The sequence below is a fragment of the Epinephelus fuscoguttatus genome, linkage group LG16 (genome assembly GCF_011397635.1).
Source record: "Epinephelus fuscoguttatus linkage group LG16, E.fuscoguttatus.final_Chr_v1".
NCBI classification, from domain to species: Eukaryota; Metazoa; Chordata; class Actinopteri; order Perciformes; family Serranidae; genus Epinephelus; species Epinephelus fuscoguttatus.
In genome coordinates, this window is record NC_064767.1 from 27,565,604 (window position 1) to 27,593,170 (window position 27,567).

The 27,567-nt window shown below is 39.0% G+C and overlaps 1 protein-coding gene across 1 annotated transcript in view; it reads left to right on the forward strand.

Moving 5' to 3' along the window:
* The window catches only part of LOC125903873 (uncharacterized), a 39,148-nt gene extending 15,359 nt beyond the window's left edge, over positions 1-23,789 (forward strand). Inside the window, 24 exon segments of the mRNA XM_049601051.1 lie at positions 44-184; positions 279-483; positions 1,532-1,669; positions 1,755-1,853; positions 2,046-2,108; positions 2,491-2,622; positions 2,889-3,015; positions 6,558-6,646; positions 6,740-6,873; positions 7,461-7,599; positions 7,779-7,849; positions 10,212-10,364; positions 10,507-10,639; positions 10,970-11,037; positions 11,128-11,203; positions 13,105-13,169; positions 13,260-13,347; positions 13,622-13,680; positions 13,971-14,090; positions 14,188-14,605; positions 19,717-19,857; positions 20,263-20,364; positions 20,919-20,981; positions 23,346-23,789. Coding sequence (XP_049457008.1) covers positions 44-184; positions 279-483; positions 1,532-1,669; positions 1,755-1,853; positions 2,046-2,108; positions 2,491-2,622; positions 2,889-3,015; positions 6,558-6,646; positions 6,740-6,873; positions 7,461-7,599; positions 7,779-7,849; positions 10,212-10,364; positions 10,507-10,639; positions 10,970-11,037; positions 11,128-11,203; positions 13,105-13,169; positions 13,260-13,347; positions 13,622-13,680; positions 13,971-14,090; positions 14,188-14,605; positions 19,717-19,857; positions 20,263-20,364; positions 20,919-20,981; positions 23,346-23,480 — 2,959 coding nt within the window. The 3' untranslated portion in view covers positions 23,481-23,789.
* The last annotated feature ends 3,778 nt before the right edge of the window (positions 23,790-27,567 follow it).

The following is a 27,567-nucleotide window of genomic DNA, read 5'->3' on the forward strand; positions in this document are numbered from 1 at the left end:
TACTTTGTTCACTGATTTATTTTCTCGTTCTCCTTCGGATCAGGAAAGCGTTTCGAGAAGTGGGGACATTGTCTGACCTTCTCCACCGTAATATCGTCAGATACTACACATTTTGGAAGGAGGATTCAGAGTACCAATTGGACATTTCAGGTGGTAGTTCAACTGGCGGTTACAGCTCTTCCCAGTAGGTCCCATGCACTCACCCTCAGTTTTAACGTTTTCTATGACGTTAAAGGTGAGTAATTCAATCATTTATCTCTAATAAATTTCTTTTCTAGATCTACAGAAAATTCATCAGCAAAGTACCTCTATATTCAGATGGAATTATGTGACACCAAAACACTGAGAGAGTGGATTAAGGAGAAGAACACTCAGCCTCTGCAAGACTCCAAGAGAAGAGAAGAAAGTCTAAGAATTGCTCAGCAAATAGTCAATGGAGTCGAATATATTCACTCCAAGAGGCACATCCACAGGGACCTTAAGGTGAGACCAGACTCTGCATTGTGTTGATATAGATATAGATATCGATATAGATATCGATACAGAGCAGCTACCTGTGTGGAACTTCAGGCATATGTGCATTTTACCTCTGGTGTACCCTGACAAGGCCCTGCCCTGAGACAGATCCTTGTGTTCCCCACCCAATAGGGTGATAGCATTCCCTGTAAGGCAGCATCCAGCCGGAAATGAAAAGTTAGCCGGAAGATGCATTGGTCATCCTTCTCATCATACCAAACTAGTCAGACAGTAAACTGACACTGCTTTTCTCCCCAGGATTTACATCCTTATACAACTGGGCTACCCACTTGAAGGTGTGTCTTGTCTGCTGACACCCTAGTTTTGAGCCAATGACTTTTTAAAGCAGGGTGCTCTTTAGCACTGTTTACTATTGCACAGTGCAACGGTTGTTGGTAGCTTGAGTTTCATCCGCAGACCAAGAGCTTCCCACTCTCACTTTTTTTGATGTAATTGAAACTGATGAAGTATCTGTTATGTCTGGCAATAGCAGCCACAGCTATTAAACATGCAGCTGAATCATCACTGAATGTTAGAGCTGAATTGTCCCTGAATGATGATGAAGCCCATCTGAAGTCAACGCAACCCACTAGGCGGCGGCCGGGCAAGCTTTGACCCAATATCAGAGATGGTCATGTTCTTGGTATGTTTAAACCAACAGTGTGTTTAAGATGGATGACATGACAGCTCTCAAAAAGTGAAGCCAAAAGATCTTGATTGTCCTCTTGTGGCTGGCTGCTGTATTAGTCCTTAACCCCGCCCCCTCTATGTTAGCAGCTAGGATGGGGGCTAAACAAAAAAATTAAAGTACACACACAAAAAAAAATCCTAAAGATGGTTTCTGTCATTTTCGGTAGTTTATTTTCATTTGTCTGATAGCTTTGGTTTTAATGAGTTGTTATAAAAAGGGGGTATGATGTCGAGATTGGTAGCTGTGATTGACTGCAAGATAGCACTTTGCATGAGAAGGGGGAAATGTTTGTCTCAATTTCTGTTTTTGCTTTTCGATGGTAAGCCTGCGAACATCCTGTTTGGACTCGATGGAGAAGTGAAGATTGGGGATTTTGGTCTGGTCACCAAAGATGATGATGACAATGCTGTGGTGGACAGGACAGTAGACAAGGGAACCCCATCTTACATGGCTCCGGAACAAGTGAGATGGTCTTTACAGACAATAATCTCAAGTTTTTCTGTATTATTGTGTTTGTTAATACTGTGTGTTTATTCTGTCACAAAAGAGGGAGAGGGCCTATGACCGAAAAGTGGACATATTTGCTTTGGGGCTGATATACCTGGAACTCCTTTGGAAAGTCTCTTCTGGCCACGAAAGAGGAGAGGTGAGTCTTTCATTTACTTTACTATGAAAGTTTGACTTGCCACAATAATGTTACCATATTACTGTAGATAGCAGACACAATGGAACTTTATTATTCATCCTTTAACCTGTCTTCTTTAATTTTTCATTTCATTTATTTGTAACGGCCCAACTAACATGTTTTTTCATCCTTTTATCTCTTCATGAATACCAGATTTTGATGAATGCTAAACGTCAGATGCTTCCCAAAGAGTTTTCACTGACTTTTCCCCAAGAGGTATATTACCATATTTATATTATAGTAAGTAACTTGTTGGCCACATGACACAGTATTTCCCACACAGTGCCAATCAGTCATGAAGGTCACCAACAGAGTAGCAGGGAGGCTGATGCAAAGGGGTTTACACTTTTACAACAGCTGTCCATCTTCTAATCCTCCAAGGATGAGAGTCAAAACAGGGCTGCTGCTGTCTGCATGTGAACGATGTCAAATATCAAGCAACACAGATAAGTGTTTTGAGAAGAAATCAATGTCAGTGTCCAAAATGTATATGTCGGAAATACTGTGTACTGTGGAGCTTCAGCAATATTGTAGTATGACAGCATTTATTACTGTTGGTTCAAAGATCTCAGCGGCATTTTTTGTTGTTTTTTCACAGAACCAACTCATCAAGTCAATGCTGTGTGAGAAGCCAAAAGACCGACCTGAAGCAAGTAAACTGCAGGCAGAGCTGGAGAAGTGGGCGCAGATATTCAACTCACAAAATGTGCGTCGGGAAAATGCAACATACTGATTATCACAAGGATTTGTGACAAGTCTTGGGAGCGCATGAAAATATGTCTCCTGTGTTGTCTCTGATTTAATGAAATGAATTGATATACTATTAATTGTTACTGTAACTGTTAATGTTGACATCAAGGTTGAAAATCCTAAACAAAATGGTAGTGTGTCGTCACATAACGTGCCACTTTTCACTCGGCTATTTAGTTAAATGAATACATTCAGAATACTGATTTGAAACAAATGCATTTTTTCCCCGTGATACGTCCCTTTCAGAATGCCTTGATTGACCGATCAGGAGTCGATCGTGTTATTCCACACAGTAGGGAACGCTTGCAGTGTAAACACTTCAGAGAAGAACAGCAGTGGCGATGCTCCTTCAGGCTCAGCAGTCCGACCAAGGGTCAGACAGAAAGAAAAAAATGTTCGTCAACAGCTGGAGTACGAACAAACGAAGAGCAGGGGGTAATGTTCTGCAGCATCTGCGAGGGGCAACCCAACTTATCGAGACATATAGCTGCAGCCGTGCTCTGTTTGGAGCCTGCACGACACGCCTGTACACACTGCACCAGTACAAAACAAATCTACCAACGCAACAGTTATTTGAACCCTGCTACAAGGCGACATTGTAATAAATTAATACAAGGCCAAACGTAGACAGAATTTGCTTTATAATTCCTCATAAATGAAAATTCGACCACCTCTCTTTAACACATCTTAGCTCGATGCTAACTTAGCTTTTTCTTCAGGGCCTCTGCTCCCTCATGAAGGGCTTAAGGGTGCTGATAGTGAACTGAAGTGTAGGGTCAACGTCCAACACCAGTCACGTAGCTGGAGAGCTGAGTGGCACCACTCTGTCGGCAGTTGAGAGGCACCTCCGTCGACTCACTGTGAACTAGGAGAGAAGTGTGCATGGTGCGTTCTTAAGAATAATAAAACAGAGGAGTTATTTTCATCATCTCAGCCGATGGTTAGAAATGACTACAAAGTAATTATTAGTAAAGAGTGTATTTTTGTCCCATTTTATTTCAAAAAGGACAAAATCATAACCTCCTTGGTGGAAGTAGATACATGAAATGTATGAAAAACAAAAAAGGAGAATGTCATTTTTTACCACAGATGTATTAAGAGACCAGGACACAGTGTTGGAGCCTGTGTCCCATTTATTTCTTTGAGAGTTGTTCTGTGGAAATGGTTCAACTGACGCTAGTAAAACTACCCAGGTGATCCAATGATTATCGGCACTGCTTCCGCACTGTGCGGCCCACAGAGCAGGCGCACTAGAGCGCTCTGTGGCTGAGTCGGCTACTTACAATTTCGCACTCCGTTAACTTGAATAGGGATAATTTATTGAATTGCGTGCCTTTTCCAGACTTTGCAAATGTTATCCAACTGAATGGATTAAACCATGAGAGTGAAACGAGTCATTTTGGGTTGTGACGCTCAGAATAATTATCCACTGATTTACAGTCACCTCTTTCGCCATGTAGGTCAATGGGAAAAAGTCATTTTGGGCCATGTGGCATCACTTGACTGGCTGCTATGAAAATTGCCTTCAAAGCCAGGCACTCTTCCTAGGAGCCTGATTTTTAACTGGACAAGTGACTTTTGTGGCGAGACAAGTGCAAAGTACATTTACTTGTCAAAAGGACGAGTACATTTGCAAAGAACAAGTCCAAAGAAAATGTACCTTAGACAGTTAATGTCGAGTCCTGATTGCAATGTTATTCATATTTGTAGGAAAATTATTAACCTGCACTTATATAGCGCTTTAACTTGAACTCTAACTATGGTAACTGGTGGCAGTTTGGGGTTCTGGGTTTTGTACAAAGACACTGCCGCATGCACACAGAGGGTGAAACCATTAATCATGCAGTTAGGCTAATGAACAACCTGAAATGAGTTAATATGTGTTTTATAATCAAGATATGAAACATGAAATCAAAAATTAAGGTTTACATTAATTCACATCTTTCTAGCATTTCTTCTAAATAATCATGAGCTTGTAATTTCTGTGTCCACAGTTGACATTTTACTCTATGCTGGAAATGGTTAAACATTAAAAGTGGGGTCACATCACAGCCTTTGATTTGTACTGAATATCTGAAGTTGAAAAACAGGATTTCCCAAGATGGGGCCTGTATTTTGTGTGGTTGAGTTTGTATTTTGGGTTTTTTGTTGTTGTTTTTTTAATTTGTTTTTTGCATACATTCATCAATAAAGGAATGTGAAATAATGTCAGTATTTCTGTTTTATTTCAAGAATATTGTTGGGCATAATTCAGGAATGGATTCATGAATTAATTTATTTGAATTGTATGAGAAGTTGTCGCACCTGTTGGATCAGGATCCAAGGTCTACAATTTGTTTTGGTCATGATTTACTTTATGAAATTGTAATGTAGCCATAAAACCACAGTATTACAGTAACACATAATTAGTATATGAAAATGACATAGTTTTATTTGGCCAAGAGATAAAAGTTGATAATTAGCCTTTTTTATTTACAGTGATGCTTATCAATCATGTGATTTTATTTAAATTGTCATTTTAAATTGTTTCCAGTCATGGACTGATAAACAAATGGGAAAACTGAGGTAATATTTGAGGTGAAACAGGAAATCACAGGCAACATTAAAGATCCATGTGTTAGACTGACCTACCCACCATGTGTTTAGAAGTCTGCTGTTGCTCAACAACATGAAAATTCAAGGAGATGTGAAGAAGTGTTTATCCTGTAACATTAAAAGAAGAAGAAAAAAATTTGAAGTCATGCATTTTTTTCCCTTATTATGATTTGAGGACGAAAAAAAGAGATTACCTAATTTGCAAATGTGTTTATTTTGGACCAGTAATACTGACATTGTGAATAACCTTGTTTTTAAGCTTTCCAGTAATCAGAGATACTGTTGTGTGTGTTTTTTTAAGTATATAATTGCATCTTGAGCTGGGGTGGATGTCCAAAACTGTCTCCTGAGTGGTGGGTCATTCTCGTTAATCAAACCACATTCTAAACACTTAAAGACGTAGGTATCATGTAGGGAAAAATAAGTTCAAATTGAAACAGGTGAGGTCAGGAAGTGATTTATTTCTAAAAGAATGGGGAATGTGCCCTACTTTCATAAAATCACCTTCACGTACAAAATGAGCTCAATGATTTTGTCACTGATTTCCAGAACTGTAAGTGCAAGACAGCTGTGTTCAGCTGTGTATTCAGCATTACTGACATAAAGGAATTACACTTAATTTGGAAGTATTTTCTTTCAAGATCAAGCTGCACAAGTAAGTAGGGATAGGAGGAAATAAACAGGTAAGCGGCAAGAACAAAGGAACACAGAGTTTTATTTGAATATCAGATTAAGGTCAAAGAAATAATAAAAGGTATAGGCATCGTCTGGTCACATGCTCAAATAGATACTTGACACTGGACGTGACCAGTATACATGTTACTCCCACCCCACAGGCTGCAGTGCAACCACATAAAATACATTTATTAATAGGCCAACATGACTAATGTCATAAAACATTTACATGAGACTTGCCAAACCTGCACCCAACCCTTACAGCCAGGGACAACCAACTGACAGGGTGTGTCCACTTGCTCTGTGGTCACGAGCTGCTGCAGTCAGAGCTCAGCTGACTCTGATGGGACCTCAGATCAGAAATGGACCCTATAACATGTGAGAGGTGCCCCTCTTTAAAGGTTTGCCCCCAGCCTGAGACACTGTGCACACACCACTGGACAGATGTGTTCAACTCTGAACAAACTATGACAACACATTAACTACAGTAAGGCTATTAGTAACTAATGTCTAAAGACATATTATTGCTATTTTGCCAGCAGGTATGTACAGAAACCAGGTTAACTGATAAAGTTTTTAGTTTCAATTGTTCAGATAAAGTTGTTTTTTTTTCAGCATAAACTCAAACTACGTGACGTTGTGCAGATGACGTTAATATGAAGAAATCGAAACTTAAAGTCAGTCTGAAGTCAGATGAGTCGAAGCAGGATAAGGACACAAGCAGCGACATGGCTGTGAGGATAATTAAGAAGAGTAGGGAAAAGAGAGACGTATTATGAGTATGTATTATTATTTAGACTTTGTTCTCACAGTTTTATGTGATTTGAGCTGAAATTCCGACAGCTTTATTTAAGATGGAAACAGGAAACTGTGTTGCCAGACTGCAGGAATACGCACAGAAAACACGGTCTAAGCTGCAATATGAGGACCTTGGCTTTGTTGGACCTGACCATGATCCAACGTAAGTTCAATTACATGTGGGCTATGTTATTTGTCGTTGTAGCTACATACATTGTCGTGCTCCACCAAAATGGCAGTGCATTCGGGTGAGAGTCTCTTATAAGGTGGCATGAATGACCATGGCGCTGCTAATAATGATGAGGGCGGTGGTTAAGTATGTAAGCTCTGGATCTGATCTGATATGTTAAATCTACTGTTAAGTATACTGTGGTCAGGTAAATCTGATCTGATAGACGAGAGGAGTAAAGTCTTACAAAATGGAAACACCACAAGTATCACAAGTAGGCCTACCTCCAAATTGTACTTAAGTATGCAGTGAATAAATTCAGTGTTTCATTGTTAGCCCATACATGTCATCACAATTGAACAAGGCTTTGGTGTGTGAATGTCCTGATGGAGTCCATCATTAGTCCCAGCATGGATAATTATCTGACCCCATAGAGCAGGGGTGTCTGACTCATTTTGGTTCATTGTCTATTCTCTTGTAGTGTAAAAAATACAAGTGCATTCTGAAAATGTTCATCTATTTACACATCAGATGATACTTTAACTTGCCTTAATAACAGAGATGTGATGATTCCTCTACAGATTTATCCAGAGGGTAGTCCTGAATGGTAAAGTCTATCCTGAGGGCACTGGTAAGAACAAGAAGGAAGCCAAACGTGATGCTGCTAAAAATGCCCTGAAATGCTTGTTTGAAAATGAACCTCAGGACTCAGCTGACACAGTAAGACTATTGCTCCTCTACTAGAGCACGTTGAATTTTTTAGTATTTTATAGTACAAGACCAATCATAGGCTTGTAAAGGTATTGTTTTGTAGGGTCACACACTCAGCAGGCCATAATCCACTTTGTGAACTGTCTCTCAATTGTACTCTTTTTTTTTTTTTTTTTTAAATGTTCAAGTCTGCAGATGACAACAACAGTGCATCAGGTCAACCAAAAGAGGAACTAAATGTAGATGTTTCCGATATCCGGTGAGTAAATCGCAACAGCAATGCATTGCCTAATTTTGTCCTCCTGCTTCTGGCCCCCTTGCTCGGACTTTGCCCATCCTCAATCTTGGTCTTCATTTTGATCACAACTGTACACCTGATAAGTTTTGTGAGTCTGTCTTGCATGGTAGCTACATCAATGCGTTGACAAAATCTGTCCACAGACAGAAAGACAGACAGACAGACAGACAGACAGACCTGTCAAAATACTCTGAAAGACTTCTGTATAGTTCACACTACAATTGGTGTCATCAGGACCACATTTTGCCATGTTGACACATACACACAGACTCACTAGGTTAAAAAATACTACCAGCGGCTGCAATGTTGTCACAGCTGGAGACCAAAAATCTTAACTGCAAATATACAGTGGTGTGTACACCTGACTAATTTCTGATTAAGAAATGGTACTTAGGGCTGGATCTACTAAAGGTTTGCGTGTATAAAAACGTGTGTAAACGAATTGCACGCGCAAAAAAATGTACAAACTGATTTATTAACAGTGCGCACTAAGGGTTGCGTCTTTCAAAGGTGCAAAATAGCGCGTCTGCATCCAGTTAGTACGTTTGCAGCAATGAATATGCAATATGGGGCGTTTACACGCAATTGTGCGTGTGTTGGGAGGAGCAAATGTAAATATATTAATTTAGCACACGCAAAGTGATTTATCAAACCTGAAAGCAATTTTGCGCATAGAAACTGCATCTATATTTAACACGTGTCAGAGGGAGGTGCAAACAGTTTGTATGCGTAATTGCGCACACATGGCTGCGGTTATTGTTGCAAGGAGACATCGAAACGATGAAAAAAGACACAAAGAACGCATTTTTCACCCTGGTGTGAACATTTTTGGAATGAATGAGGAAACAATCATTAACACTAGAACCGCCATGACGGTCTGACAGACCGTTTGGGTTTTTATAATGCCAATAACTCTGTTTAGATAAAACCTACAAGCTTCTCTTCCTATGTCTTTTCCTAAAAATGTGTCTTGTATGTTTTCTGAAGCCTATAAGTTACAAAAATTAAACACACTAGACTTCTGAGCATTTATACCTCCGACCGCAGCGGTCACACAGACCACTGCAGAAAATTATAGGCTACATTTTGAAACATACAGGTAGGCTACACATATTGCAAAACTCTGTAAAAGTACACCAAAGCATACATTTTCGTTTCCAAATATTTGTTTGAAAACGAAACCATTCATACGGTCAATAAAAAACCATTTTGTTAATAATAAAAAACTAATGTAATCTCTACAGTGACCACGCCAGACGGCGGGACTGCGGCTGAACCGCTTCCGATATTCATTCATTCATTCAATCGCGTGTTCAATGTGTGTGTGTTAGTGTGTCAGAGAGGAGTATTAATAAAAAAAAAAAGTTTCCACTAATTATTTCGGTGTTTATTTCTTTTATTCTTGTATTAAAATGCGTAATATAGCCAACAATATTATAGACCGAAAGTTAATCTAATTTATCATTGTAGAATGTATTTAGCAAAGCCACTTTCAACTAAAGACACGGCGCAGCTGCAAAAAAAAAAAAAAAAAAAGCATTATAAAAAGCCGACAAATAGTGTTAATTAATTGACATGAGACATTGGAGAGGTTGTCAGTTCTATTCTATAGTCTGTAATATTTTTTTTATTTTATCATAACTTTTACATAACAAGCGCTTGGAGGGGTGCTGTAATCCTGGCGGTCCTTGTGATGTAGCGTTCCTTTGTGAGAGAGTCAGGTTTCTTTGCTGTAGCTCATTTAAGTGTTTATTGGCCTCATCTACCAACACCTCTAATTGCATAGGGTCGAATTTCACTTTGCGCTTTCTCTCCAAACTCGCTATGCTGTGAACCATAAAACATGCAAAACCCTCATTTAAATAGGGTGTCTCCAAAACATTTGCACCTCTTGTCATTTACGCAAATACTCTTAGTAAATCCCCCGCAAACCGCGGTTCAGCCCCACACGCAAATTTCTAGATTGCGCATGCAAATTAGTACACGCAAATTGGGATCTTTGTAGATCCGGCCCTTAGTGTTTGTCTGTATTACACAATATTGTAATATGATGTAATATGAATATAATATAGAATGTGATACAAAAATGTGTGCAACATATTAACATAATATTGTATAACATGGTAGATTTTTATCATTATTATTTAGTATGGGAATTGAGATATAGTAAAAGGTCGAAGGTAGTAATATTGGTTTAGTTCAGTTCTGGTGCTGTTGTGCAGTCTGATGGCAGCAGGTACAAAGGAGCACCTGAGTCACTCAGTTTTGCATGTTTTGCAGTTTCATGTTTTCATTTGTGTGAAATGTCACTTGCTTTTTACAGTTATAAGATAAGAAGCCTCAAAGTGAATGCACAGCTTCACAGAGACAAAAGAGAGACAAATTACATAGGAATTGTCGCAAACTACTGTCTGAAAACAAACCGCTGCCATTCATACATTGAAGAGAGGAGATGCGGTCCAGCTCATGGCCCTCAGTGAGTATGCACCTGAACTCTGTAACATGATAGACATATCAGACACTCTATGTTACCTTTGGATTTGTGTTCACGTGTAAACAATAATAAAATGTTAGCATAATAATTTAAACTATGTCCTCCTCTTCAAAACCCAACACAGGTTTTTCTACAAATTAATGATCGACAAAAAGGAATACCCTGAGGGTGAGGGAAGGACTATCAAGGAAGCCAAACAAAATGCAGCTCGGTTAGCCTGGTCTGCTCTTCAGGAACAGTCAGACTGGGACAGCAAGGTATTTAATATTTTTTACTCCATTTAATCATTAAATATACACTCGGCTGCCAGTTTATTAGGTATATCTAGCTAGAATGAATACGGTCTGACATTACAGTCCTGCAATAAATCCTACCTTAATGAAGGTCATAATGTTCAGTATTTCTTTGAACGCAGCCTTCAAAAAAAAATTTTTTTCATTTACACCATATTGTATCAAGTGATATTTCCTAGCATGAACTGATAATAGTTGATCTTAACCCCAGCTACTTTTGAATGCTTTTAAATGAAATGGTGAATTGGGGTGAAATTCTACGTTAAATAATGTCTAACATTCTGTGCATTTCAGGTGTCCGTTCGATCAACAGTGTCTGAAGATGGTGCACAATCTATGTTGTCAGTGCCGTCAGCTACCCCGTAAGGCCCTTACTGTAATTATTAGGGGAGCAGACTATGGAGTTAAATACTGAGAAAGCTGTACTCATGTCTCTCATTGTATTTCCCTAGGGAGTCCCTTGAATCATCAACACAAAGCACGTCAATGATCACATTCACCGATTCATCAACCCCTTCCCAGGCTCAGGTTTGTTCTCATAATTGTAAAAATTCTTGAGTTAGAGCAAGCTCTTTTTTACAAGAACATCCTGATTACAGTACAAAGAAAACAATAAAAGCACACAAAAGTTACAGTATACATCATCAAGTTATAAAACAAGGGTTACAATATGTATTATAAGGACAAAGACATCAGCATAGGAAAAAAAATCAATTCACAGAAAAGAAAACATGTATTCACACTGCTCTAAGTCAGTCACAGGGGATTTGAATTGATTACAAGGGATTAGTTTATCTAATTTTACAAGCTCCTGTAGATTATTCCACTTGTGTGGTGCATTGTATTTAAAATAGTTTCCATGTCTTATTATTAACATGATGATTTTCTAGAACCAAATAGTCTTGGGGCCTGCAGTGTGAATTTGTTCTGTAGTTTAAAAGATGTGTGATACATTGTTAATAAATAGTTTGCAGTGTTTCTCTCATCTCACTGGCAATGATTGCCACCCAACAACAATAAGTGTCAATAAGTGATAAAAAGGTTACCTGAACTGTTTGCTTTCTACAATTCTGAGTAATAATACATGTCTTATTTCTATGAAAAAAAATGCAAGTTTTGCTTTTCAATTCATTAATATGTTATTTAAAACACAGCTTGTCATTGAGCCAGAGCCCAAGGTATTTGTAAGAGGATACTCTTTCAATCAGTGTGCCATTAAGGCAAGTAAAATTCACTTCAGTTGAACAGTTTGTCAGTTTTATAGAGAACTGCATGCATGTGGTTTTACCTGAGTTTAAAAGTAATTCAAAATCAATCAAAGTTTGCTGTACAACACAGCAATCATGATACAAGTTATTAACTGCCTGGCCCAGAGGGCACTGTCATCTATAAAAATGGCATTGTCTGCATACAGATGAATTTTACTGTTTCTAACTTTGACACCCAATTCATTAATAAAAATTGAGAATAAAAGTGGTCCCAGGATAGAACCCTGTGGTACGCCTTTATTAACGCTAAAAAAAAAGTTGTGTTCTACTGCTGAGATATCTTGAAAACCAAATACACAATTTTTTTTATCAAATCCAATAGATTCTAGTTGTTGTAAAATATTTTTTTGAAAAAAGCCTTAGATAAATCAATAAAAAGGGCAACACAATCCTGCTTGTTATCTAATGCACTAACAACATCATTCAAGAGTTTTGATGTAGCAGTCACAGTACTATGCCCCGGTATAAAACCTGATTGTTAAGATTTTAAAATGGACTGTTGTGATAAAAAATATTCTCACCTGACCATTTACTAGTTTCTCAAATACTTTAGCTAGACGTGATAGCTTGGGAATTGGTCTGTAATTATTTAGGTCATTTGACTGGCAACCTTTATGCAAAGGTAGGATGAACGCTGACTTCCAAATAGCAGAGACACTTTCTGTTTCTAAAGTCAGATTAAAAATATAAGTTGATAATTCAACTAAAAATTGAGCTGCTGATAATAACAGTCTTGGATTTAAGTGATCAGCCCCAGTGGACCTTTTTGGGTCAATGAAACAAAGAGCATTAAACACTTAAAAACTTATATGTAAAATGCTTTAAGGAAAAGATCTAAGTGCCGCACTTGTTTGCCCAACAAGGTGCACTGTGGTCAAAAATAAATAACCTGATTGAATTACTTGATACAAGTGTTCATTGAATTCACAGACAAAGTTACAGACTATGGGAGGCTTAAAGCAGCATTGTAACAGCAAGAAAGTTAAGTGTAGGTTGGTATTTGTGGTTCAATAAGATGAAAAAGAAAGAACGGATAGACTAAGGTGAACAATGACACAACATGATCAGTATTATTTCACATTATTTTATAATAGGGCTACAGGACAGGACATCATTTTATTTTCAACATGCTATAATGTAACAGCTTATTGTGAATTGTAGATGCCCTCAAGGTTAACAACGTCTGAAGATGATGCACCAACGGGGCTGTCAACACCAACTTCACTGTAAGGCACCTATTGACCCTAGTATCGAAACAGATTGTAGAGCTTAATGCTGAAAAGGCTGTATTCATGCAATGTATTATATTTTTTTAGGGATTCTCCTTCATCTTCACAAAGCATGTCAACAGGAACAAGTGGCTCAGTAGTATTCACTGATTCATCAAACTCTTCCAAGGATCAGGTCTGCACTTTCTATCACAATCTTAAAAACTGTGGTGGTTCATAGCAAAATCCACCCTCTTACAATGCGCTTACTCTGTATGTGGGAAGGGCAGCAAAAAGAGCTGCAAAGTTCTGTAAATGCAACACCAATGATTACTTGTGATCTTACCCCACCTATGGAGGGAGTTTTAATATGTATGATACGTTGTATGTCAGACTAATTAAAAAATAATAATACAGCTTAATATATAGAGCAGGGTTGTACATTTTATTTCATCTTTTTATTCCATCAGGATGCTGTCAAAGACAGAAATATGGGAAATCGTCAGTATGAGACATCCACCCAGTCAAGGTATGAAAAACCAAACATATCTGCATAGTAGCATGATGTGGTCCTAAACTTCTCTCCCAATAACTGTTGTACAATTAATACATGTCTATGTTGTTGTTTTAATTTTTTATCCTTTTGGCTAAAACAATATAGTTAATCATGACAAGTTTAAAAAGGAAAATAAATTGATTTACATTGTAGCATGTGCGTTTTATACTAATGTGGTCTTAAATCTCTCTCCCAATAACCAATATATAATCAAGAAGACACCTCTGTGTTTTTTGCTTAAACAATAGCATTAATCTCAACAGGTTTACGTCATACTTTGATTCCATGGAGTGTCTTGGCAGAGGAGCCTTTGGTTGTGTTTACAAAGCAAGAGATAAACAGCTGAACAAGTTTTATGCTGTAAAGATCGTCTACTGTGAAGAGTAAGTATGCAGTAGTGAGGTAACAGTGTGCAGTGTAGTATGTGCAGTATTTGTGCAAGTATTTTGTTTGATTAATTCTCGTTCTTCTTTGGATCAGGAAATCTCTTCGAGAAGTGGGGACATTATCAGACCTCCTCGACCGTAATATCGTTAGATACTACACATTTTGGATGGAGGATTCAGGATACCAATGGGACATTTTAGCTGACAGTAACAGCTCTTCACAGTAAGTCTGATGCACTTACTTTGAGTTTTAGCTTTTTATTTTAAGTTAAAGGTGAGTAATTACATCATTTTTCTTCTCTTTTAGGCCCAGAGATAATTCATCGGCAAAGTACCTCTATATTCAGATGGAGTTATGTGACACCAAAACACTTAAAGTTTGGATTGAAGAGAAGAACTCTCAGCCTCTGCAAGATTCCAAGAGAAGAGAAGAAAGTCTAAGAATTGCCCAGCAAATAGTCAGTGGAGTTGAATATCTTCACTCGGAGAAGCACATCCACAGAGACCTTAAGGTGAGACCAGACTCGTGTGGCTGAGGCAAAACTGTTTTTCCCTGTTGAGGCCCTTTTACTTCCCTGAGACAATAGTAGTAGTGGAACCTGTCAGGGGATGGTGTACCTTGAATCAGTATATTGTTCTGGTGTTAACTGGTACAACAGTAGGAGAACCACATTCTAGACGTTTGTCCCTCACCTTCATTTACTAGGGATGTCCCGATCCAGCGTTTTCACTTCCGATCCGATACCAATATTACAGCCTTGAGTTTTGGTCGATACTGATCCGATCCAAGCGCGTATTATACATATTCACTTATTTTGTTGTTAGTCATGTTAGAAAAGGTTTGATCAAGCAATATTACTCTAACAAGAACAAATACTTAATCGGGTTAGTTAGAATGATCCACAACATGTGGTATGAGAAACTGACCTGTTTCTTGTTAACAGGGTTAATAAACAAACTTTAAACTTGAACATTAACATTAAATAAAAAATAAAGCTGGTTTGCTCTGGTTGCTTTGGCCCCTTAATAAATAGAAAATAAATCAACACAAGAAATCTTTAAAATGTCTAACACTGAAATTAAAATAGCAGCAAGACTCCACACACTTGTGCTTTGTCCCCCTAATAAATAAAAAATACATTAACACCACAAGACATTGTTGGCATTTAACAAAAAATGCAGCCTTTCCTTTTCAGTTATTTTCGTAGTGTTTTTGTAGTCCATCCATGGCTCCAATTTCACTAATTGTGCCCAAAACAATGCCATCAGTGCTCTTTACTTAAACAGTAAGAGTGTAAACCAAATAAAAATATCACTCTCAAAAAACCAGAGCAGAAAACAAATAGTCAGTTAACTAAGTTGACCGCTACTCTTCCTACCCTCCGTGTGTGTCTGCCGTCTGCATGCTGGCCTGGTGGATTGATTGTAAGCGCTGGAGCGGATCACTGGAATGGACTGCTTGAATCGCGGAGCGCTGGGCTGGCCGGAAAACCTGGATCAGACTCAATGAAAAACCGGATCGGAGTTCTTGGATCTGCATTTTTCCATGCAGTCCGATCCGATGCCGATGCATGTTTTTTGCTAATATCGGCGGCCGATACTGATCCGAATATCGGATCAGGACATCCCTATCATTTACTTATAAACACGTGGTTTATTCTAAGTATTCTGCTAGATCTTGCCCAGTAAGTCCCAAGAGGTTGTGGAAATGTGCTGCTTCTCTCCAGCTGTCGGAAGTGCAGTATTCAGCTCAGTCCATCTTAGACTTGATGCATGTGACCAACATTTTTTCATAGTTAATTATGTGCCATTACAAAACAGTACTGATTTGTAGACAGTAGACAGAGTCAGGTGGTTTTTATGGTTCAGGTCTTCCCTTAAGGCAGGAAGTTGAAGTTAACCCCATATGATGGATCAGAAAATGGCAAGCATGAGCTCAGAAACATGACACAGATGAAGACGTTCAGATAAAAGTACTCTTATACTTGAATCAAAATGCAAGCAGGGAGCTGACAGTCTCTGACAGGAATGCATTGGGAGACATGAAAGGTAGGATGGATGCATGTGAACTGGAAAAGGCAGAGGCAGACATATGCTGGGATGATGGCTTTGAAGATGGTTAACAGGCCCATGAACAAGGGAGCCATTTTGGATGCCATCCTGACAAATAAGTCCTGCATGCCGGAGCCCGCCAGACCTTCTGGCCAGAGGTGTAGCTGGGGGCCATAATCCAGCAGCAATTGGCACTACTCTGGTAGCAATCAGAGGTGCAGAGGAGAGTCAAAATAGGCTTGCACCCAGGTGTGGCAACAGTGATGAATTAAAGCCTGAACTGAAGGGATGCTGGTCTTAAGTTCCTGGTCTAGAGAGTTGGTAGAGAGGGGAGTTGGTAACCCCAGGACCACTGGGGATGGGGAGAGGCCAGTAGCTGAGCTGGGAAGGGTATGGGTGTTTTCAACCCAGAGGAGTTGTCTGGACCAGAAAGAAGGACTGTGGGAGGAGATGCAGTGTCCATTTCCTGATTCATACGTTAAGTCAGGCCATTGGCTTGGAGGTGGGAGCCAATGGACAGGTAGCTCCCAGGGCCAGGCTGATGGTAGTTCCTAGGAAACTGTAAAACTCAGTCCTGAAACAAAAATGAATTGGGGCCCCTGGTCACTGATGATGTATCTTGGGAGACTGTACTGGCTAAAAAGCATGGTTCAGCTGTTTCTTAGGCACAGGGCAATTTCGGCAGGCAAATGATGTGAGTGACATTTGTAAAACAGGTCAACAACTGTGAGAATGACCGTGACCATCAGATGGGGGAAGTCCAGTGACAAAGTCTAGGGAGAAAGTGCTATCAGCTTCCAATCAGTGTCTCCAGTCCTTCAATGCCAGTTTGAATGCCTGCAGCTCCAAGTTCCCAGTGTTGTAGTTTCTCTTTATAGGTGAAAGCTTGCGGAAGAAAAATACATAGGGAAAAAGGCCTGTAATCACCAGCAGACCTCTGAGAGAGGACAGCCCCCACTTTAGAATCTGAGGCGTTCTCCTTTACAACAAACTGTCAAGAAGGGTCAGGAAGAGGGAGAATACAATCAAATGTGAACCATCTCTTTAACTCACTGAAGGCCTTATCTACCGCAGGGGACCTTAAGACAGCAGAGTTCTGAAGGTAAGGACAGAAAGGGGGAAGACCATGGAGCCGTAGCCTCTGATGATTTGTGTGTAAAAATTGGTGAACCCCAGGAAGCATTGCAACTCCTTGCAAAAGTATGAAGTGGGCTAGTCCAAGATGGCCTTTAACTTAGTAGGATTCATCTGGATGTTACAGCCATTGACAATGAATCCCAGAAATGACACCTTTTAGAAATGAAACTCACATTTTTAATCTTGCCAGAAAGCTTGTTCCTGCTTGGCTCTTGAGGACATGAGAATGTCCTACATGAGATAAGTGGGAGGGTGTAATGGTTCTTCACTTAGCAGATCTGAGACAGTTAGCATGACAATGACAGCAAGATGGCTCCCAGGGACCAGTCAATATGTGAACGGTGTCGCCTGAGCCAGGGATACCCCATAATAAAAGGTTAAAGAGGCGTGTTGAACAGGTGGAATGTGAGTGTCTCATGATGGTTACCTGACATGCCCGGTCGGACTAGATCACTTTGTGGGTGACTTAGTATAGAAGGTGGCCTCTGGCATTCTTGAGTTTGGATCTAGAATATAGGTGGTATGTGGCAAAGTAAGCGAAAGAACAGAGTGTTATGAGCTGACAGGAATTGTGACATTGTTTTCTGCCTTGTAAATGTTTGTGTATGTAATTTCTAGTATTTTTTTTTACCTGCTATGGTATGTCTGCATTATATCTGGGCATTCTTTTAAGGCCAGTTTGAAAAACTCCCCACCATGATGTTATTCTTGGTGGGACTGAGGAAGCTTTCATCTGTACTTAGACTGGGGCTGTCAGTGTTAACACGTTAATGGCGATGTGTTCAAGGTCAGAACATAACAAAACGTTAACACCTTGTGTCAAATAGAATTTAACTATCACCGACGTACTTCAAGTTTCAGATACCAACTATAAGATTAGGAATGGTATGAATCAGAGAGAGCAACATAATTGGAATGAGGAAACAAAATGATCTCTGAGTAACTGCACACCATGTCGACACTAATCTCTCAAGACAGATTCTGCAATCTACATTGTAGAATCTGTCGGCAGCCCTGTGTGAAAGACGAGTAGAGAGTGGGGGGAGCGCGGGGCTTTGAGTCTGAACGATGCTGCGCTTTAGCCAATCACAATGGAGGGGGCGCGGCCGAGACGTGCAGGTGTCCCCAGGAAATGTGTACGTACAGAAACAGAAAACTTCAGGTCCATAGCGACCGCTCCACTCAAAGCGCTGTCTCGTCAACGTGAATTTTTTTTTTTTTTCCAGCGGATGTCTTAGTTACAACATGATTGAGTTAACTGTAGTAGTTTCATGTTGTAATCCGACAACGGGAGGCTTTTAACAGATGACGTCCTGATGTTAGCTTTGCTAACTGTCCCTGTCAGCTGCAGCCACTGATGCTTTCTAGACATCATGATTTCCCATAACTGAATAAATACCACACATAGCAACACAAAACTGCTTTGCTAGCTCAATCATGTTGTAACCAATATATCTGCTGGAAAAAATATTTTATTCACGGACCGTTCATTGAGTTATTACCTTATTTTTACACAGTCTATGGTTATTACAGACACCGCTAACGGCTAACGTTAACAGCTAACAGTTAGCCCAGCTAATCTACAATAACCATGTTTATTACAAAACGTGCACACAGAAATAGTAACGTTTGTTCAATCATTGTGTTTATAGACTTAACAAACATCAGATTAGTCTACACGGTGATATATAGCTAAACTCTAAGCTAAATTGGTTTTCTACCCGAAGTATTTGTAAACAACACGGCGATTCCCTGGGGGCACCGTCGGAAGTGAAGGGCGTGAGGCTCCTGCACTTCCTTTAGTTGAAAAACTCCGGGCTTTGCCTCCAGAAGTAAAGGAAGAAAAACTTTTTTTTTTTACCGATGGATTTCCAGATTGTGCCGACACTGACTGGACAGAAGAATGACACTATGCAGAAACATATGCCCAGCACCTCTCCAAAGTTGCAGAGCAGTGGAACAATTCAAGTGTAATCTTTTCAGAAAAGGAAAAAAAACCCTGTATTTCACATTTTTAAAAAAACATTTTGTAGTTGTCTCCTCTAAGTCATGGGTTCAAGACCACACTCTTGTAGCCGTGCAGCGCTGATTTGAAAAAAACAAAATTATAAAAGTCAGGATCATAGGGTATATTACTTTGCATTTATTTAATTCCTAACCAAGACACTGGTAAGAATTGGTAAGAATCGCTGCACCTTGTTTTAAAATGTAAAATAATGGAATTTTAAATATGCAATTACAAAAACGTGGTTAATTGCGATTAACTTTTGAAATTCAAGGATTAATCCAGATTTTAAGAAATTAAGGCAGTCAAACAGTACCCTTTTTTTAATTTTATTTCAACCTCCAAGTTCATTTGTTCATGTGTTACAGCCCATTATGTGAGGAGCTAGATGTTTATTTGTTTCTATTTCTGTTTTTGCTTTTTGGTAAGCCTGAAAACATCCTGTTTGGACTGAATGGAGAGGTGAAGATTGGGGACTTTGGTCTCGTCACCAGAGATGCTGATGATGACTCTGCTTTGATGAAGAGATCAGAAAACAAAGGAACCACAACTTACATGGCTCCTGAACAAGTGAGAGGGCCTATCTGACATTAACTTCAAATTCTTCTGTATTATTGTGTTAACAAATGTGCTCTGTGACAGGGCTTAATTAGGTAGACAACCTGTATGCCTACCTCACTTAACAATGCTACCAAATTTCCGAGCCTCACCTGTCTTTACGGTTGGCAGCGAGAGCTGTATGATAACAAGTTTGTGCCAATAGGACATTATTCAGCTGAAGATTCTTTTACCTCTAACTATGATTAACTATGTTAGTTAGTCTAGCATGATGATTAATGTAAGGATAACACAAAAAGCAGTTTTGAAAGCTGAAGTTTCTTTTACCTCATGAGCATAATTACTTAATCTTTCATGATGATTAACAAAAGTATAGAGGGTGCCTATTGTCAATACTGTGTTTTTATTCTATCACAGAAGACAGAGAGGAACTATGGCCGTAAAGTGGACATATTTGCTCTGGGGTTGATATACTTTGAGCTCCTCTGGAAACTCTCTACTGGCCACGAAAGGGGGAAGGTGAGTTTCGTAGAAACAGAACATAACCATGGGTCTCATACCCGACGTGATCTAAGAACAATTTTTTTTTTTTGATATTAGGACAATAACGTTGTACTTTTACGTCCATAAAATGTAGCGGAATCCACAAATATGAAGGATATTACAACAGACATTTCTGTAATCTTACAACGCAACGTCTGCTGTGACAGCAGCCACTGGTCTGACTAGCAAGAAGCTGGTGCACCTCTGCTGGTTGACCAGCCTGATGAAGTAGCCTTGTAGCTACTGCAGTGTTGCCAGATTGCTTCAATAACTTTATTAAAAGCCAGAAAAGAATTTGAATATTGCAAAAAAAATGTCCGTACTATGACAAGTAACTGATTTCTCTTCAGTGTCTAGCAAAAGCAATGTATCATAACTTGCAGATGCAATGGAACTTAATTATCTTTTAGCTTCTCTTATTTTATTTTTCATGTATTAATTTAAGTTCAACAGAGCGTTACTTGAATCACTTGTAAATTTGAGGCAAACTAACAAGTTCTTTCATCCTTTTCTCTCTGCTTGAATATCAGATCTGGGATGATGCCAGAAGCCAGAAGCTCCCTGAAGAGTTTTCACTGACTTTTCCTGAAGAGGTATATTAACATATTCCTATTATTCCAGCTGACTGACTTGCAACATTAAAACTTCCACAGGGTGCCAGGTGGTCATGATGGCCACCAACAGACAGTGATAACTAAGTGTATTTACTCAAGTACTGCACTGAAGTACAAATCTGAGGTATGATTTTACTTGAGTATTTTCTTCTTATGCCACGTTATACTTCAATATTAAAGAGGCAAATGTTGCCCTTTTACTTTACTACAATTATTTGGCAGCTTTAGTTGCTAGTTAGTTTACGAATTCTGATTTTCGCACATGAAAATGTAAAAGTACGGCCAAAATAATTTGGAGATGAATCAATTGACAGAACTGACAGAAACTATTTTGATAATCGATAAACATTTCATGGTTGCAGCTACTGAAAGGTGATTAATTTGCTGGGTTTTCTTGAAGTTTGGACTGTTGGTCGTACAAATCCAGTGTTGCAAAGGTCTCACTTTGGACTGTGTGCACGTCCCTTCCTGATACAGTGGTGGAAAATCCCACTGAGAAAAAATTGGTATTCCAGCACTGGCAACAACAGCCTACACTGTAAAGCAACTCAAAACAGGAAGATGGACTTATCAAAATGAGAATTTGAGAATAAACACAAGAAGCATGTGTCAGTCTGGGAGAAGATGGAGAAATAATGTTGCTAATAGTTTAGCCTTCTGCTCATGTTCACATTTCTGTAGCAAGAGCCTTAAATAAAAATGTACGACATCTATTGCACGTCTGTCCGTTTTTTTCCATGTTAATGGGGTTTTTTTGGGGAGTTTTTCCTTATCCGCTGTGAGGGTCCTAAGGATAGAGGGATGTCGTATGCTGTAAAGCCCTGTGAGGCAAACTGTGATTTGTGATATTGGGCTTTATCAATAAAATTGATTGATTGATTGATTGATTGAATAACAGTGTGCCGGCCGCCTCACTCCCCACTATCACATACCACATCCACGGGAGGAGAGTCAGAGCCGGACCCCTAGTCAGCGGCTGCAGCAACCCAAATCCAGCCAGTGCAAACCCCAGCATCGAGTTGCCACACAGCCCTGACTTCCCCCAAGATCAGCAGACTTTTAGTGTTGCATTGCAATGGTTAGACCCGGCACTGCCTGGGTTGTTTGCACTGGCTGAACTTGAGCCACAATAGCCGCAGCCTGAAGGTCCATCTCACAAGCTGCCACCTGCCCTCCTCCTGGCAAAGCAGTCCAGGCCAGATGCATTGTAAGCGTGTGCATATGGCCATGGTCATCTGGTGGAAGGGGGTTAGGACAGAGAGAGCTGCAGGAGAAGGGTGTTTTTTCAAATTCTGCTTTTTTCGCCAGCGTTGGTCTGTTTGTCTGTTTGTTTGTTTGTTTGTTTGTCTGCATAACTCAAAAAGTTATGAATGGATTTTGATGAAGTTTTCAGGAAAGGTGGATAATGGGACAAGGAACATATGACAAAATTTTGGTGGTGATCGGTTGAAGCAAAGTGGATAAAATGATAAAGTCTGTCATCTGACAGCCTCAGCAGCAATTCCAATTTCTAAAGACGGTCAAAATATTGCCATCTGGTGGCCGGAAAGCACGTCTGGTTCTACTTGCTAAATATTGTTGTAATTCTAAAGTTGAAATTAATGTTCTGTGTTGGAAAAAAAGAAAGTGAAAAATATAAAAAACATTATATTCTGTGTTGGTACAAAATAAAAACGAAACAAATACACCACAATGTCTCCGTGGTGAAGGCATATATAACCTAACAATGATAGTGATGCATATAACCTAATTGTGCAGGCTGCAAAATCTGATGCAGAGGGGGAGGGAATATCACCTAATTGGCAGAGGTCTGCACTGAGTGCTTTTCTAGTTAGAATATGGAATCAAAATAAAAAGTACTGTAGTTGTGTATCAGTATATCTGAATCTGTGAAAACATTTTAACTTTTGGCTTTATTTTGTTTCCATAGACTACATTTATCTGATGATACTTACATATTTTTAGTAAAGTAAAATTTTAAATGAAGGACCTTTACTTAATAACTTGTAATGAATTATTTTAAAAGGTGTGATAGTAGTGCTTTTACTCAAGTAAAGGGTTTGAATATTTCCTTCACCACTGCCAACAGAGCTCTGCATTGTTACAAGAGTTGATCATCTCTAAAGCCTCAAAGGTTGAGGAGTCAAAACAGGGCTGCTGCTGTCTGTGCGTGAATAATGTCAAATATCAAGCAGCACAGTTTTGAGGGGATACCACTCTCAGTTTCCAAAGTGTATATGTGAGGAACAGTGTGGAGTGGAGCTTCAGCAATATTAAAGTATGACAGCATTTATTATTGTTGTTGCAAACATCTTGTTAGCATTTTTTTTTTCTTTTTTGCAGGACCAAATCATCAAGTCAATGCTGTGTGGGAGGCCAGACGACCGACCTGAAGCAAGTCAGCTGAAGGCAAAGCTGGAGGAGTTGACGCAGACACTTAATGCACAAAACATGAGCCGGGAAAATGCAACTGCCTAGAGTTATGATAAGTCATAGGAGCGTGTAGGATGATGTATTTTTGCAATTTTATATACTGTTATTAATACTGCATAGTATATTTTTAACCAGTTAATGAATGGGGGGCTATGTGTTTTTTAATCCATGAATGAAACCAAAGTTTGAAGTTTATCATGATTTTAAAAAGTTGTTTTTTAAAAATAATTCACATCTGTTTTGCTTTTATTCTACGTAATCATGCTGGTAATTTCAGTGCAATTTACATTATATTCCATGCTGGGAAATGGTTAATGTATTTAAGTGATGTCACATTAAAGCCTTTGTTTTATACTGGACATGTTAATAACTGTTTCCCTGTGGTAGAATGGGCATGTATCTACACACTGAATGTACGTTAATATGCACACACACATACTATACAGTACATGTAGACAGTACGGTAGCCAGACAGTCAGTGCTGAATGTGCTTTCTGGAGCTTAAAGGGCTGAAAATGATCCAACTGTCAGATTGAGGAGTCTGTTCATGGACTGTCACAGATATAAACAACAGTGGCAATTTATGGCAGCATTTCAATAACATTTCAATAGAAGGACAATAATGAAGATGGCGAGTATTTTATGCAGCTAAATTTCTTAAATTGTATTCGAAGGACAGGTTTAACAGGGAGGATTTAATCTGGTCAGCACTGATGCAGGAGGCAGTGTTGCACCTAAAAACCTGTGTAAAATAAAAAAGATTAGTTTGAAAATGCAACAAACGAGGTGTTGAAAATGGATAAGCCATTCTTCTAGCAGTGAGCCATGACCCCAGTTTGTAAAACACACAAGCAAAGTGCATCATTGCCCTAACAGACATTACAGAACATTTATCACTGAGCAAATTAGACCACAGCCTGGTGCCTCTCACTGCCACCTACAAGCTCCAGCAGAACAATGTGAGTGATGGGGTCTGAAATGAAAGTGACAGAGTGCTTTAAGCTTAAGGTGAACCAGGCTGAAGGTCATCTGAACAGCATAGTCTCATCTGGACATGTGGGCAGCACTGTGAGGATCATAATTTTCTATGTCGTCATTGCCATCTATACAATTGCAACAACAAAAGGACTGGAAGTGATAAAATTCACTAAATAATTTCCCCATAAATTCCAACAGTTCATTTGTGACCTCTGAACTGTTTGTACAATATATAATAGAAGGGTATCCTTCAGTGTTGCAGCAAATGGCATTCCTCAACTTGTTTACAGTACATTGTGCCATCTGCACTTCCCACATGTAGTTAAGATTGACCCATATTTTAAGCTTGTGGCACTTTCCGACAAAAATATAAACACTTATGTGGTATTTAACAAAATGAAACATCTCTTTTAATCATAATGGTCGTACTGTTTAAAGGTAGCTGTTCTCAGTGAAGCTGGAACCTTACTTTTTAAACTAAATCTAAAATTGGTGCATTTAATTCACAAGCAAATGTCATGAATGATGAGCACTTCCCAAATGTCTCAGAGAGCGTAGTATTTTACACAAATGAATTGTTGTGTATAGTATTTGTTCATTTTGTTGCTGATGTCTGTTGACTAAGGGTAGGGGGGAAACTTCTGTGGTAATGGTCGCTTTATCTTCATGGCAATAAAAAAACATGCAGCTTGACATCATAGACAACCTAGTTAGGTAAACATGTCGTCACATTTTCTTCACTCATGATGGTTTCATATGCTCTGGTAGTGTTCTTATTTATTTAGCAGCTTTCCTTTAAAGGCTCTTTAAAAAACTGAGAAAAGAACCAATAACAGCATTAGCAACTTGTGATTGTAAAACCAGCAATAAACTGCGAGGCACAGGGACTTGTTTTATAGATAACTAGTATTGCTAAGATGTCTCTGGAAACAGCCACAGTGAGGTGATGATTGATGTGCATTTATCCAACATTCCAGATTTTGACCTGTTTCTGAAGCAACCTGTGGAGAATAAAGATTCTTCTGTCTTTGTTTTATCCCCTGGGTTCATCCCTTTAAACCAGTGCAGTAAAATAAAACAGTACATACAGTGCAAATGGACAGTCCAAGGTACAGGACAGGCGCCTGAGGTTTTTGGAACAGAGCTAACTCTTCCTGCCTGTGTCTTTAACCTGGTGTCTTGTACTTTGTCACTTTAAGACAGCCGAGAGCCTTTCACACACTCAGTACTTGAGGACTTTGCTTCACGAGGCTGAAGTTGGCTTCCGATTCACCGCTTCTGATTGGAATTTCTCAGTCCACCTTAAATGTCACAATGTCACATAACGCCTGTAGATGGCGGTATTCAGTCAGTTTCAAGATAATTCGTGAACTGAAAAATTGAACAAATAAGGGGAAGATGAAATGAGAATGATCAGTAGAGTGCAATTGTTCTCAATTTTGAGCATTTAAGTGTAGCATGTTTTTCTTATTGTCCTTACTCATAGTAAACTGCTTTTCAGTCTTGCTATTTCTGCCTATTTGCTGTGGTCTTGTTTGCTCTGTATTAAAAAGTCTTAAGAAATTAATACTCAAGTATGACAGGAGATGTCAAAGGGTATCATAATCCTTAGTTTTATTCATTTTATTGTAGTATTTTTTCCTTAACGATCTCAATGTTAATTGAGATCATTAAGAAATGATTAGCTTTGTTAAGAAATTATCTCAATTAAGACCAGGTCCAGATCACAAACCACTATACTTAGACTAGTCAAATCTGGACTAGATTAACATGGATAATCCAGAGACTCATTAAAACACAGTCTCAGATTTGTGAAATCTTTACTCTATTTGTGAAAATGTAAAAAAGGGCAATTTCACTGTTTTTTTTTTTCCATCCAGCCCACATTAGACCAGGTCCAGATCACAAACCACTACACATATCACAAATCAGAACCTGTGTTTTAATGAGTCTCTGGATTCTCCATGTTAATCTAGTCCAGATTTGACTAGTTTAAGTATAGTGGTTTGTGATCTGGACCTGGTCTAACGTGGGCTGGATGGAAAAAAAGCAGTGAAATCGCCCTTTTTTGCATTTTCACAAATAGAGTAAAGATTTCACAAATCTGAAACTGTGTTTTAATGAGTCTCTGGATTATCCATGTTAATCTAGTCCAGATTTGATTTGTCTAAGTATGGGCCTAGTGGTTTGTGATCCGGACCATTTCTTAATTGAGATAATTTCTTAACAAAGCTAATCATTTCTTAATGATCTCAATTGACATTGAGATCGTTAAGGAAAAAATACTATAATAAAATGAATAAAACTAAGGATTATGATACCCTTTGACGTCTCCTGTCATACTTGAGTATTAATTTCTTAAGACTTTTTAATACAGAGCAAACTGCAAAGCAAATTGCACTCTATTGATCATTCTCATTTCATCTTCCCCTTATTTGTTCAATTTTTCAGTTCATGAATTAGCTTTAAACCAATCTGGAAATCCATCGGTAAAAAAAAGTCTATAAACACAATGACTGAACAAACGTTACTATTTCTGTGTGCACGTTTTGTAATTAACAACATGGTTATCGTAGATTAGCTGGGCTAACCGTTAGCTGTTAGCTTTTAGCCGTTAGCGGTGTCTGTAACTCAGTAACATTAACTCAATAAACGGTCCGTGGCGTGAAATTTTTTTTTTTCCAGCGGATGTCTTAGTTACAACATGATTGAGCTAGCAAAGCAGTTTTGTGTTGCTATGTGTGGTATTTATTCAGTTTTGAGAAATCACGATGTCTAGAAAACATCAGGCTGCAGCTGACAGGGACAGCTAACAGCCTAGCAGCAAAGCTAACATCAGGACGTCATCTGTTAAAAGCCTCCCGTTGTTGGATACGACATGAAACTACTCCAGTTAGCTCAATCATGTTGTAACTAAGACATCCGCTGGAAGAAAAATATTTTTTTAACGTTGATGAGACGCAGTTTTGGGTGGAGCGGTTGCCATGGACGCGGAGCTTGCTGTTTCTGTACCTACACATATCCTGGGGACACCTGCACGTCTCAGCCCCTCCCCCTCCATTGTGATTGGCTAAAGCGCAGCATCTTCAAACTCAAAGTCCCCAGTCGTCTTTCACACAGGGCTGCCGACAGATTCTACAATGTAAATTGCAGA